At 38.1% G+C, this 12,772-nt stretch overlaps 1 protein-coding gene across 1 annotated transcript in view; it reads left to right on the forward strand.

Moving 5' to 3' along the window:
- EIF3E (eukaryotic translation initiation factor 3 subunit E) overlaps positions 1-6,564 on the forward strand; it is a 52,743-nt gene extending 46,179 nt beyond the window's left edge. Inside the window, exons 11-13 of the mRNA XM_006269776.4 lie at positions 3,207-3,309; positions 3,940-4,074; positions 6,399-6,564. Coding sequence (XP_006269838.1) covers positions 3,207-3,309; positions 3,940-4,074; positions 6,399-6,437 — 277 coding nt within the window. The 3' untranslated portion in view covers positions 6,438-6,564. The remainder of the gene's footprint in view (positions 1-3,206; positions 3,310-3,939; positions 4,075-6,398) is intronic.
- Positions 6,565-12,772: the final 6,208 nt, after the last annotated feature.

Consider the following 12,772-nt stretch of genomic DNA (forward strand, 5'->3'; position numbering starts at 1 on the left):
AGGAATTATGCCCAGTGCCCAGAGCAAAAAGTGCCTGTTTCACTAAGTGAAATGACATGCATTTCTTTCTGCTTTTTTTACATTTCAGAATGAGGATGTGCAAGTATAGTCTGAGTATAATGCATCATCTTTAGATTGGTGATGTAATTGTCACGGATCTTTTATATCACAACTCTGAAGTTTTAGGAACAAGTGTCATGATATAGCACATCAAAGCAAATTACCAGCTGCATGGTGCTTAATCAGTAATTAAATTAACATGAGAAACTTCCACAAATCAGTTATCTAAATTTTATCTAAATCCAGCTAGCATTCAGGAAAAGGAAAACCAGCATTAGTTGCTCTCATGTTGTGGTGAAATTATTTAGGTTCCTAATCTTATTTAATGCTTTTAGGTTTCTAAAATACATAATCATGATATAATAAAACAATTTTATAACTGTTGGCATTTAGGTCTCTAACTTATGAAATATTTGGTTGACTATGTGAGAACTAAAAATAGCAGATTTTAAATGGTGTATTAATGAATAGTGTATTAAATATTAATGATGGTATATAGCCCTCTTGGTTTCTAATGTGTTGAGAACTTGGTGGGATTTCATTTTACGGTGAATGTGATAGCAGTAATAACTGGAGCTCATCAGCAAGTATTAAATTAGTTGTATAGAACAGTTCCTCATACTTTTCTTTTTATTTATTTGTAGCAGAGAAAATACAGGTTACTGGTACTGATAAGTAGGGATCAGGTTTTCTACTTCTCGTGGGGGAAAAAAATGCAGGTGTGCATGTGGCATTTCATTTTAATTGTGAATTCTGGGGTTTTTATATGGGAATTTGTGACTTGTAAACAGAGAAAACCAGGATCACTGTTGACAAGTGAATCAAAACGTGTTGGGAATTGTAGCATTTTCACATGTGTTAATCAGTTTTATTTCTCTGAAAGAGCTACATCAGTAGTAAGCTTTTTCTGTCTGTTTTTGAGCTAAATATTGAGGTGATTTTTGCAGAGGGCATACAGTAGAACGAGATTGCTTGTTCGCAACTGGTTGCTGAGTAAAAGAATAGATACAAAACTGCTCTGAGCACATAGGAGGTCCCACGAAACTGTACCATTTGAAGTAAAATCTTCAGCAAGCAGCTAGAGCACCTCTGTGGTCCTGCATAGCAGTATATAACCCTGAAGTGGTTTGTCAGTCCCCCTCTTTAGAGGGTCCAGCCGAACTTAACCACAGACACTGTCTGGGTTCTGTTCTTAGTTCTTAATTGGAACAAATGCTAGCAGTCTCATTAACCGTTTGGCATTTAAAATTTTTCTTATAGCCAAGAGTAAATCAGAATACTAGATGCTGAGTAGCTCTTAAAGAGGTGCTCTTAAGAATATGGCTGTATAATTTGATGGTTTGCACACTGTGATATGAAAACTTAAGATTTCCACCAGTGCAAGTTACTACAAAGCTTTCTTCACTGGTAGCAGGGTGCACTAAAGCCTTAATGCTGCTGTAGCAGTTTTAGGCCATTATCTCCCTTGTTGCCATAGTATCCTGGCATTCTTTGGCGAACAGCCTCTGGTTGCTATAAAGGCTGTTGAAGCCATGGACAGGTGGTACACATTCAGCTACACTGTTGGCCTGGCTTGGTACATACCAGTCCCAAGATGGGTAAGGAGGTGGGTTAAAGTCTTAAGTGAGTCCCCTTCTCCCCCCTCCTCCCAACTCCATCTCCTCTTTTTCTGATCTGCACAATAGTGATTTTTTTCTGTTGTTCAGGAACTGGACCTAATAATACCCCACAAAAATATAATGTACTCTGGATAATTGTCAAAGTTTAATATCAGTATGTTCAATGCAAATTATATAGAGACCTAAATTAAGGACACAGAAGTGATAATTTTAACCCGATCTGGCCACAGAAAGCAGTCTATAGCCATGACCAAACACAAGTGGATGACTGCAGAACACTTAAAAAATGGCTAATTGGGCAAAAATCTGAATCCTCTTTGCATGAGGGTGCAGATGAAGATGTTTCAAAACATAGCATCTTCTGTAACTTGCGTCTGCAGTGCCTCCCAGCCTGTTGCTGTTTTCAGAATGGGAGGGGGGAAAGGGAGCAGAGGGAGTTGGTCTGGGGTTTTTTCAGTCCCTGCTGGAGGGTGAGGTTGAATGTATTGGAACCCCCCTGAGGTGGGGGAGGAAGCTCCAATTCACCCACTCCACCCTGCAGTGCCAGCTGAGGAACCCCTAGAACAAGCTCCCTCTGCTCCCTTTCCTCCCCCCCATTCTGAAAACAGGGAGAGGTTGGGAGCGAGGAGGGGCCATTGCTAGAGGAAACGGGATGCAGACTCTCAGCCAGTAGCTAGATTCCCCTCCCTGCTGGAACCAACACTGAACTTCTGTTTGGTCTGGGGGACCCTTGTAACTCAGAACGCATCCTCAGTAACAGCAGGGAGCTGCACTTCTGTCTCCGCCTTAAGTTGCTACATAGTATTGGTTAAATCAGTGGTCACCAACCAGTGGATCTTGATCCACCAGTAGATCTTGGAGCCTCTTGTGGTAGGTCTCGGCGCCTCTTGGAGTCGATCCAAAGCTGAGGTGGGAGGGCCGAGTGCCTGCGTGCATGCATATGCGTGCCTCAGCCCAGCAGGCCAGTCTGTGGGGGAGGGGGGCTACATTGAGGTCCCCCATGGTGAAAGACAGTGCCACAGAGGGAGGAGCAGGGGTAAGTTGAGTGGGCCCCCACCTGGGTGGGACTTACCTAATGGGGAGGCGCAACCCCAAATAATTTTTTCTCCCTCTGCCTCAATCTGCCCCCCTTCCCTCCCCACAGCTTTACCTGCTGGGTTTGCGGTAGCGGCGGTGAGCAGTAGATGATCTCCTACTTTAAAAGGTTGGAGACCACTGGGTTAAATGAAAGGACTCAAATATAGTTCTGTTATATATGTAACTGGGTACTTGCTGAAACATACTGATCCAGTTGAAAGTTGTATCTATTCTTGTATGACAAAATATACATTATATAGAATTCCAAATATGAAATAGGGGCAGGATCATTCTTGTTGCAGCTGACTTAGTAACTTTTTAAATTATTGAAAATAATCAACTGACCCCAGTATGAGATGCTGCTTTTTGTGTGACACAGTATGACATCAAAACAGCTAGATTGATACCATTTTAAGAAGTCTGCTTGATTTTTTTTTCCCTCCTCTTTAGCATGTTGGCAGACAAACTAAATATGACCCCTGAAGAAGCAGAACGGTGGATTGTCAATCTGATTCGAAATGCAAGGCTGGATGCCAAAATTGATTCAAAATTGGTAAGTTTAATACCTGATTGTATCAGAGTCCAGCTGATTTTGCTTAATGACAGTTACCTTGTTCCTAATGGTCACTAACAGTAAGTTCTAGCATTCTCCTGAATATCTTATGTTTTGCCTGTTGATTCTAAGTAACTGTGTCTCTTGGTTGTAGTATCATACAGTTTTTCTGTAATCTTAATTATACATACGTTAATTTTGTTATCTTTTAGTTCTTTAGATGTAATTTTAATGTAGCTTGTTGAACAACATGATGGCCCTATGCTTTGTTAATGGCATTGCTGCCCTCATATAACTTTTAACACATGGATCAGTTCTAAAATTGGAGGTAGGTTCCAGGTGTAATTATAGCACCCTATTAATTTTTGGTGGCAGTTGAAAAATGAGAAATACTAACTTACTCAAATCAGGCCATTTGGCTAGAAGTCTGGCCCTGTGCACTTTGACCCTTTCTGTCCTCCATTTCAGAGAGTAGAGTTAAGGTTATGTATGACATCTAATTTTTACATTTCCTCACACTCCTGATGATTATTTTGTGTGTTTGATATAAAAAGGCATAAACTGTTATGATTCCTTCTAGTGAAGCTATTTGTTACAGGAAGGATTTTTTTTTTTCTATTTAATTTCTAGGGCCATGTAGTTATGGGTAACAATGCAATCTCACCCTATCAGCAAGTGATTGAAAAGACCAAAAGCCTGTCGTTTCGGAGTCAGATGTTGGCTATGAATATTGAGAAAAAACTGAACCAGAGCGGCAGGTCTGAGGTAGGTACAAGTTTTGTGTTTCTGTATTTCACATCTTTATTTAGCTTCAGGAGATAACAGAAGACACTGGTTGGTCCCTCTTCTCAACGATACTTATTTCTCTTTCTGGATGCATATATAAAAGTACAGTTGTCCTTGCATCTTTGCTCTATGTTTCTTCTAACTTCTTTGTTCTTCCCAAGTTTCCCTGTTTCCATTGCATTCTGGTCCTTTTATCAGTTAATGGTGCCTTTTGCTACTTCAAAAGGGAATGGGCAATTATTTAAATCGATTTCTAATAGGTAGCATGTACAGAAACAGCCATATAACTTTATAGGAAAGGGGAGTTGTGCTTATGCCATACTAAGGTGGCTATGCAAAAGAAGTAAACAAGGGAAAGGACTTAGAGCATGTCAGTACTAACTGTCCATATGCTCTAAATCAGGGGTGGGCAATTATTTTGGACAGAGGGCCACTTACTGAGTTTCAACAAGCCATCGAGGGGTGCATGACAGGTAGCCCAGGGCAGATTAATTTTAATTTTCTAAATTTTTTAGGGGTCCCGCGAGCCTGATAGAATGGCCTGATGGGCCACGTCCAGCCCCTGGGCCATATTTTGCCCACCCCTGGTCTAAATGGAGGCTAATTCTCAGTAGCTTGCCTTTCTGTTGAGGAGTTCTAGTGAAATGCAGGGTAGGTAGGCAAGCAGTTAGCAGACTAACAACTAACACACTTAATTTCCACCCCCATTTAACTTGTAGTGATTTATTTGTGTGTCCATGCCATATGCTGGCAAGAGCTGGTCCTTAGCTATTATAATAGAGATCCTGATTTTTGAGTAAACCTTGCTTTCGCTTCATGATTCATCAGCATTTGGGTGAAATATTTGGGATCCATTGATCTGCTGGTAGAGATGCACTTGGAGAGAATATGAATGGAAATAAGGAAAAATAGGAGGTGTTTGAAGATCATAGTTTAACCCCTATGCAGATTCAGGATTTGCTGTTTGTAGACCTCCTTTTTAATACCTCCAGTGAAGAAGATTCTAAAACTTTCCTAGGCAGCTTGTTCTTATTAAGCATAACAGGATACTAGTTTTTCCTGGAATTTGGTGTAGTTTAAACCCTCTGCTATGTGTCCTGCCCTCTGTAACAAGGAAGAATGATGTTTCTTCTTCATCTTTTAAAATATTTGAAAACTACCTATCATGTTCCCTCTCCCATTTTTTAGCCTTTCCTCCAAGCTAAACACGCCTAGTTCTTTTTTTTTTTTTTACAGCCTTTTTTCGTACAACTTGCTTTCCAAAACAGTAATCTTTGCTCACCTCTGGACCTTCTCCAGTTTCTCTCTGTCCTCTGGTGTCCGAAACGGCACAGTATTCCTACTGAGGTCTAATCAGCACTGACTTAGAACAGTACTGTCCTCTCAAATGTATTGTATTCATTGCTTTGGGCAATGCAGCACCACTGTGTTGACATGTGATTCTTTTCCCAGGCTTACACTGCATGCATTATCCACCATAATCCACAGATCTTCCTTGGGAGGCAGTTGTCCTCCTTTTTCTTCCCTGTGAATAAGTAGCTACATAAAAAAAATAACCTTAAAACTTAATTTGGATTAATTTAATTAAAGTGTAGAAGCTGTAATGAGCTCAACCACATGTTCAGTATAATCTAAGTGAAAATAAATGAATGATTAAACTTAATGGGAAAGTTATCTGCCTTTTGGCCTACCTCTCCATTCCCATAGCACCTCCTATAATACAAAGAATGAAAGGCATAAGACTACAAGGTTCTTTACCTGTAACAAACATGTAATATCACTAAGACTTCAAAAATAAATGTTTTAAGCTAAATCAAAAAAATTGTAAAATAGGAGAACCTAGCATTGGCTTTCATTGCTGTCCTTAAAATATTGAAGAAAAATGTTTAGCAAGCTACTTTGAAGTAGCTTACTATTTTGAAGGAAATCATATAAAAGTCTGGTAGTTCAATTTTATAAAAGTTTCTCCATCTGCCAAAATACATGTTGTATATTTGTATTTTAAAATTCTAGGACTGAGTTAAGAAATACTAGGCTTTTTTCTGCATCTTTGAACCAAAGGGAGGTTTGTGTGACTACATGATTGACTTGAGGTTAACATAGAAAATATCCTAACCAACTTTACTTTTAAATATGTTTTACAATGTGAGCAAATCAAATGTACGTTTGCTAACAGATACAAGCAGCTCGCTTTTTAACTGTCTCATCTTTGAAAAAAAGTTTCAGTATGGTTACAGATTTGTTTTACTAACTGTTGTTTTTTCTCTCTTGATTATCCTTAAATATGTTTTATACATTTTTAGGCACCTAACTGGGCTACTCAAGACTCTGGCTTCTACTGAAATACTTCTGAGCTGGCTGGGATTAAATTTTCATTTTATAAAAGCTTATGAAAAATGTATACCTTTTTGAAAAAGGTAAAAATTTGTTTGAAGCAAAAAAGATTTGAATAAATTTGGCTACTTTTAACTGTCTGTGTCTTGTTATTTGAATTAGTAGATAATTAACCATTTTTGTTAGAGTTTGTTTCTTCAATAAAATGGAGCTCTGGTAAACAATTTAAAATTTGGAAATGTTGACTAAACTCTGACAACATGCTTGCAGTTCTTACCGAAAGATTCCTTACATTGCTGAATCCCTCTGTACTTGAAAAGAGTAATTATTTTGCCAGTTATTTACAACTTATTAGAAGCTTGTACCATCAAATAAAATTTTAAGTAAAGATTTAGTACATAATAAATGAAAAAAAATGCTTGATTAGAGCATGCCGTTAATTCCTCACTTGACCATGATATCTTCTGGTATAGTATCAACTCAGCTGAGCTGTTCTGTCCTTTACACATCTAAATAATATGCGTGTGGAGACAAAGTTTATTGTGTATTTAATACACGTGGAGAAAACGCTAATCAGCAATCCTGCACTTGTAACATTTTATAAAATGGAGCTGTGCTTTCTTTTGCTCCAATGAACACAATGTTGTTCCTTTTCTAATGCAGCTGAAGTTTGCGGATAGCCTTGAAAATAAAGTGAAATTTAGTTAATGTAATCTGTGCAAATAGTGTTCTGCTCTTTTCTAGTGACTAATTTAACATAAAAAATTTGTTTGCTACAGACTTTGAAAAAGTGTCTTGAACTTTAGATTCTGTGATCCAGAGTTCATGGTTTCAGTCCTCCTTCCAGGTTTCTCATTGAGGACTTGCAGATGAGCACTCGTGTTTTGGGTGAGGTTGAATCCAATCTACTTAGTGTGTTATCAAGTGCATAAGGCAAATGTTGGTTTTCACCAGCCCTTCCTGACCTAGGCAGGTTCCTCAAATTTGCTCAGGTTAACTTGTACGGTTGCTCCTTCAGACCTTAATGTGTTGTGAAGTTCAACTTCTCTTTGCTTTGTCTTGGTGCTACTGAAATGGGCCTCTTTACATTGGCCATATTCTAAGAATGCTAGATAAGTTAACCTTCTTGCCTATAGTATGTGCACAGATGCTGGTCACTTTGCCCACTTGTCTGACCATTTTTATGCTGAATGTCTGGGGAAGGCACCCACATTGAAACCCTTCAATTTCATTTGAGCAGACTTGTTGCTTTTCCATGACTGATCCACACAGAGGTATTCTTGGAATATGCTGCTGAAGATTTGCAGCTTAATGCTGATGATGATGATGTTGATTTCCATATTGGCATGAGCTTCTTAAAGGCAGTGTTGCCTTAGCAGCTGGTGTTGCATCACAAATCTGCCATGTAATCATCAGTATAATGGAAGGTGCTGTTTAGGTAAGTGAACTCGTAACCTCACTTTATGAGTATTGCTGTACCTTCTAAAATGATGAAATCAAGGTCATGCTGCTTTTTTCATAACTCTGGTTTTAACACCACAAAGCTGCATTTCAGCACTAAATGCTAGTCCTATCTGCAGGTGATAGAACTATTAGATTATTAGATTCTAACTAGATTATTGGTCTTGCTTCACTTAATAAATGAAGTGAAGGTGAACTGGTAGTTATACTGATGATTACCTTAATAATGAGGCAGGATGTCAGCAAGTCCAATCTCTAAGCATTCTGTATCCTCATAAAATTGTAGTTTCTATGCCAAAGATCCATTGCATAACCAACTCAATGACAACACCAATGAGAATAGGACATACCTTTATTTTTGTCCAGGAGTAATGTCAAACTAGACAGTTTCTGGTTGGAGATCACATAATATTTGGTGTCTTCATAAGGACTCCAGCTAACTTTACTAGGGAATCCCCAGATTTCTGGTGTTTACTTCAGGGACCTTCTGTCTGCACTGTCAATAGCTTCCTCTAAATGTATGAAATATTTAAATGAGCTGTAGTTGTCATTCATTGGTTTGTTTGACAATATTTTACAGGGTTGAGCGAAAGTTTCTGTGGAGGCAAAAGTAGTATTTTTGGTTCTTTACCATGCTATCCAGCTATATCCAATTTTTTTTGCTGCTTATGGGGAAATTTTCCTATGAGAAGATATTGGCAACGTTCCACAAGTTGTTCTCCGCTGATACTATGTGTAGGCCAGTAATACCACATAGCGCATGATGTGGGACTCTAGCAATGAAATCCTGACTGATGCTATAAAATGTCTTTTGTCTAAATCGTGCTCATTTGTAGGCTGTAGCACTGGATAATCCTCATTTTCACACAGGGTGTCTGGAATCTCATATAAATTATTCTATTGACTGGTTTACTTTGGCTCTCTGTGCTGGAAGATGAGATGCAGATCATATAAAACTGAAAGAAAATTATGATCTGTTCTGGAACCCCAGCCTGAAGAGTCACCTTGACTTTAACATCACTACACAAAGATTATCAATACTGTACTGTAATTGTCTAACTTGTAGCTGCATACAGGCATGCATTCCAGACTCAAGAGGTAATGTGCAGTAGTCCTGGAGCAGCAGACCTGCTCCTGCTCCAGGACTTTGTTCATACCTGAGACACTACTCACTGATTTACACAGATCTGAGGTTGCAGTTGACAAGATCTTTCCTCTCTTTTCATAACACGATCATCTATTGCATGGTGAAGACTGGATAGCTGGAAGACTGATTGTCTAGTTGCTGCTCTTCAACCTGTCTGTACTGGGTGGCCCTATCATGTATAAAACTCCTATCTGCATAATTCCGCAAAGGATCATAAGCAGCTCTGCCACAGCAAAGTACTTGTATCACACACAGCTAGTTTGGTGGGGGCAGCAGCAAACAAGGTAAAGGGTTTGTAGATTTAAAATCATGGGCTAGGTTCTGAGATAAACTGGTTGTAACGCGCACACGCTCATTTCATCAGCAACTAAAAGGAGGTTTAGAAACCACAAGCAGCATAATTTACATTTTAATATGGAACCTGGAACCTGTCTCTGTGGAAGATCATTGGAAATTTTTAGTTCTTCAGAAAAATCTGTTGAAAACAACTGAATTATAGACATGTAGTCCAAAAAATCTCAGCACACCATATTAGGGAAAAGGAAGATGTGAAGCCTACCCTGCTAGAATGGAACACCTTTTTCTTGTTCAAGATACTTGGAACAGTTAAGAATTTTCAAGGTGGTAATGACAGGAGCTTATGATCTTTTTGTAAGAAGGCAGATTATAGGAACCTGAACTTACTGACCAAATAAAACCTAGCCATTTACATGTAGCTATATAGGGTCAGGGGTGCTAAAGCAATAAATGTATTGATGGGTGAGTGAAAATCAGAAAATACATTGAATCTTTTGCTAACAATTTGGCAAAGGGTTATGGTAAGGGCTTTGCTCTAGTTGAAGTGATGGGTCACTAAATCAAAAAAGTCACTTCCTCCATTTACCTGTTATTCTCGCTGTTAAAACTAACTTACTGTCTCAATATGTTCCACTAGATGTGTTTTGAATGAAACCTTGTTTTTTACTATTGTTTTCATTGACTGTATTTGTCAGTGTAAAGTAGCCTTTAAAAAACAAACAAAAAACCCTTAGCCTAGGGGTCTGCAGCCTTTTGACAGAGCAGGCTGTAGCTTGTGACCTGGATGTGGCTGTAGACCAGAAGTCTGTCCCCTTCCTCCTAGCAGCCAGCTGCCTGCGCTAAAATCTCCCCCATAGATCCAGGGAAGTGCCAATACAACACAGCAGAATAACAGGCTCTCTGCAGCTGAGAGGATGGGTAGCACAGCACAGCTTCATGCCACCGATTTTTCCTTTTGTGGGCTAGATCTAGCCTGCAGGTTGTAGGTTATTGTCTCTTGCCTATTTCCCTTGAAAGGCAAGGGAATTCCCTTAAAAGGCATTAATCTCAGTCCTGACCAAGGAGAAAGTAACTGCAGACAGGAAGAATGTAACAATGTTTTTGGACCGGAAATACTAACTGACAGAACACAGGAAAAGTGAGATCGTGAATGTGCGACAATAAGAAGATATCTGCATATATTATTTTGTTTCAGTTAACTGTGGCATGGTAAAATGTCATAGGATTTATACGTGCTCAGACTCTTCAAAAGTCAGATGACTAATGCAGATGTCCATCTAGGCACCCAGACTGAAAATTCTTACACTGACCAAATGAATTTCCAAATTGATTTGAGTAGTTTTTAACTAATTCCATCCTAATAACCAGTATTTCTAACTGATGATTATTTTACAAGCAGAAAATAAAATGCTGCTCCAAAAAATTTGTCCAAGACACAGTAGCAAGTGCAGCAAATGTAAATACTCCATAATCACATAATGATCAAGTATGATCATCATCACATTATTAAGCCAAATGCTAGGTAGAGTTCAGATTGCAAAAAAAAAATAAAAAAATCCATGGGTACAGTCAGAAGTCTGAAAAGTGTGTTACATAGTAACCTAATAAAATATATAAAGACACTCCATGGGTCACAGGAGTCCAATTTAAATATTAAAGAATATGAAATATCTAATTGTTATAAAATACGAGGAATTAAAGACCAACAGCTCAAGCTAAAAATGAAATTTGACTAGAGGAGTCTGAAAAGCACTACTTAAATCCAAAGGTGATTCAGAGTAACTTACTTTTAATTTAATTACTGTTGGCTGAGTGGAAGCATTTTATTTCCATGTCAAAGCAGAACAGGGTAAATGCTGGGAGGTGATAACACCTGCGCACTATTTCCTAGTTACGTGTATAAACTACAAAGCCGAAAACCTTAGTTAGTTTTCAAGGATGCTACCTATTGTTTCACTAACATTTCTGTCTGTTGAGAAAGCCATTTCTATTTGTAAAGCCAATACTCAGCACATTCTTTGTCTTCAGGTTATATATTGTCGAAGTTAAATGAGAATTTGACCATGCAGGTAGGTAGGTTTGCAGTATCTCAGAATGCTTCTCTTTAAAATGAACTGCTACCATCATTTACATATTAGGATACTTCAGTTAAAATGCTTCTATCCTCCCAAATAAGATGTCACTTGAAATCACATTTTAAAAAACTTTTTAATTGACTCACGTGAAAAATTATTTTCACATTACTTTTGTGTTCTGTATGTGAAACTTTCTTCTATTAAGGTAAGAAGAAAATAAAACTGCATTATCAGAGGTGTAGTTTGTTACAAGATTGAAAAGCCTTTACTGAGGATATAGGCCTGTGCAATAACAAATACAGAAAACAGTATATCTTATTCCACATTTTAAATGGATTCTTGCTTTCCTTAATTCTCACTGTCCTGTGAAGTGAGTGAAGCTTTAGTGCTATAAAATGAGGTTTAATTGTTTTGCCTGAGGCCCTGGTAGGTATTGGTTTTAAAATGGGATTAGAACCCAGGATTTCTATTGGAAGGATTTTGATTCCCATCATTAGATGATATCCCTCTGAAGAAGGAGGAAACAATATGTGCATATACCTACTACTACAGTAATAAATCAGGAGATTTATTAAAATAAAATGGAAGAGATAAATCAGGAACATCTGCTTCATTTTTAATTCAGAAAAGTGCTCTTGCTGGTTTCCTGCAGATGATGGAAAGTATATGGTTGTATTTTTTTTTTTTTATAATAACTTTTCAGATTTGCAAGCAGTACTTGCAGATACTGAAGTGGGGGAGGATAGATTAAAACAGAGAAATCTTCATCAATTTATGCTTTGTAATAAGAAATGTTTTCAATTTTATATATGAGGATTTCAAGACTGAGGCTGGGGAACATGCCTTTTGGAATTTGAATTTAAATAAACAGCAAGAAGGGGGAGGGGGCAACTAGTGAGGAAGTGATTTCTTTATCCTTATTGTTCTTACCAGATCCAAAAATTGTCAGTGACCTTGGTGAAGAACAGAGTATTTATTAGGGCTCCTAATCCTGCAAGATGCTTCTCGCAAGCACAAGACTCCACCCATGCTGATCAGTTTATAGGATCCTGGCCTGTGATTAAAAACTAAATCCAAGCCTAAATCTGCAAGTCTTCCTTGGGAGCTTAAAGCTTTTTTGCAGGGCTGGGCCCTCCCTTTTTATTTTCCCGAAGTTTCCCATTTTTTCTCATGGTTAAGTTTTCCCTTGAGATGTTAATTAACACAGTAAAACACAGCTTTCTTCTATATCATTGCAATCCCAAAATACTAGCTGTAGAGTAACCCAGTTTGCATAACAGTCACATCCCCAATTTAATAACACAATCAGCAAAAGAACTATTGTGTAATAATTAAAGAATTTTTAAACGAGCTTAAATTTAAA

This window comes from Alligator mississippiensis, chromosome 3 (assembly GCF_030867095.1).
Source record: "Alligator mississippiensis isolate rAllMis1 chromosome 3, rAllMis1, whole genome shotgun sequence".
NCBI lineage: Eukaryota > Metazoa > Chordata > Crocodylia > Alligatoridae > Alligator > Alligator mississippiensis.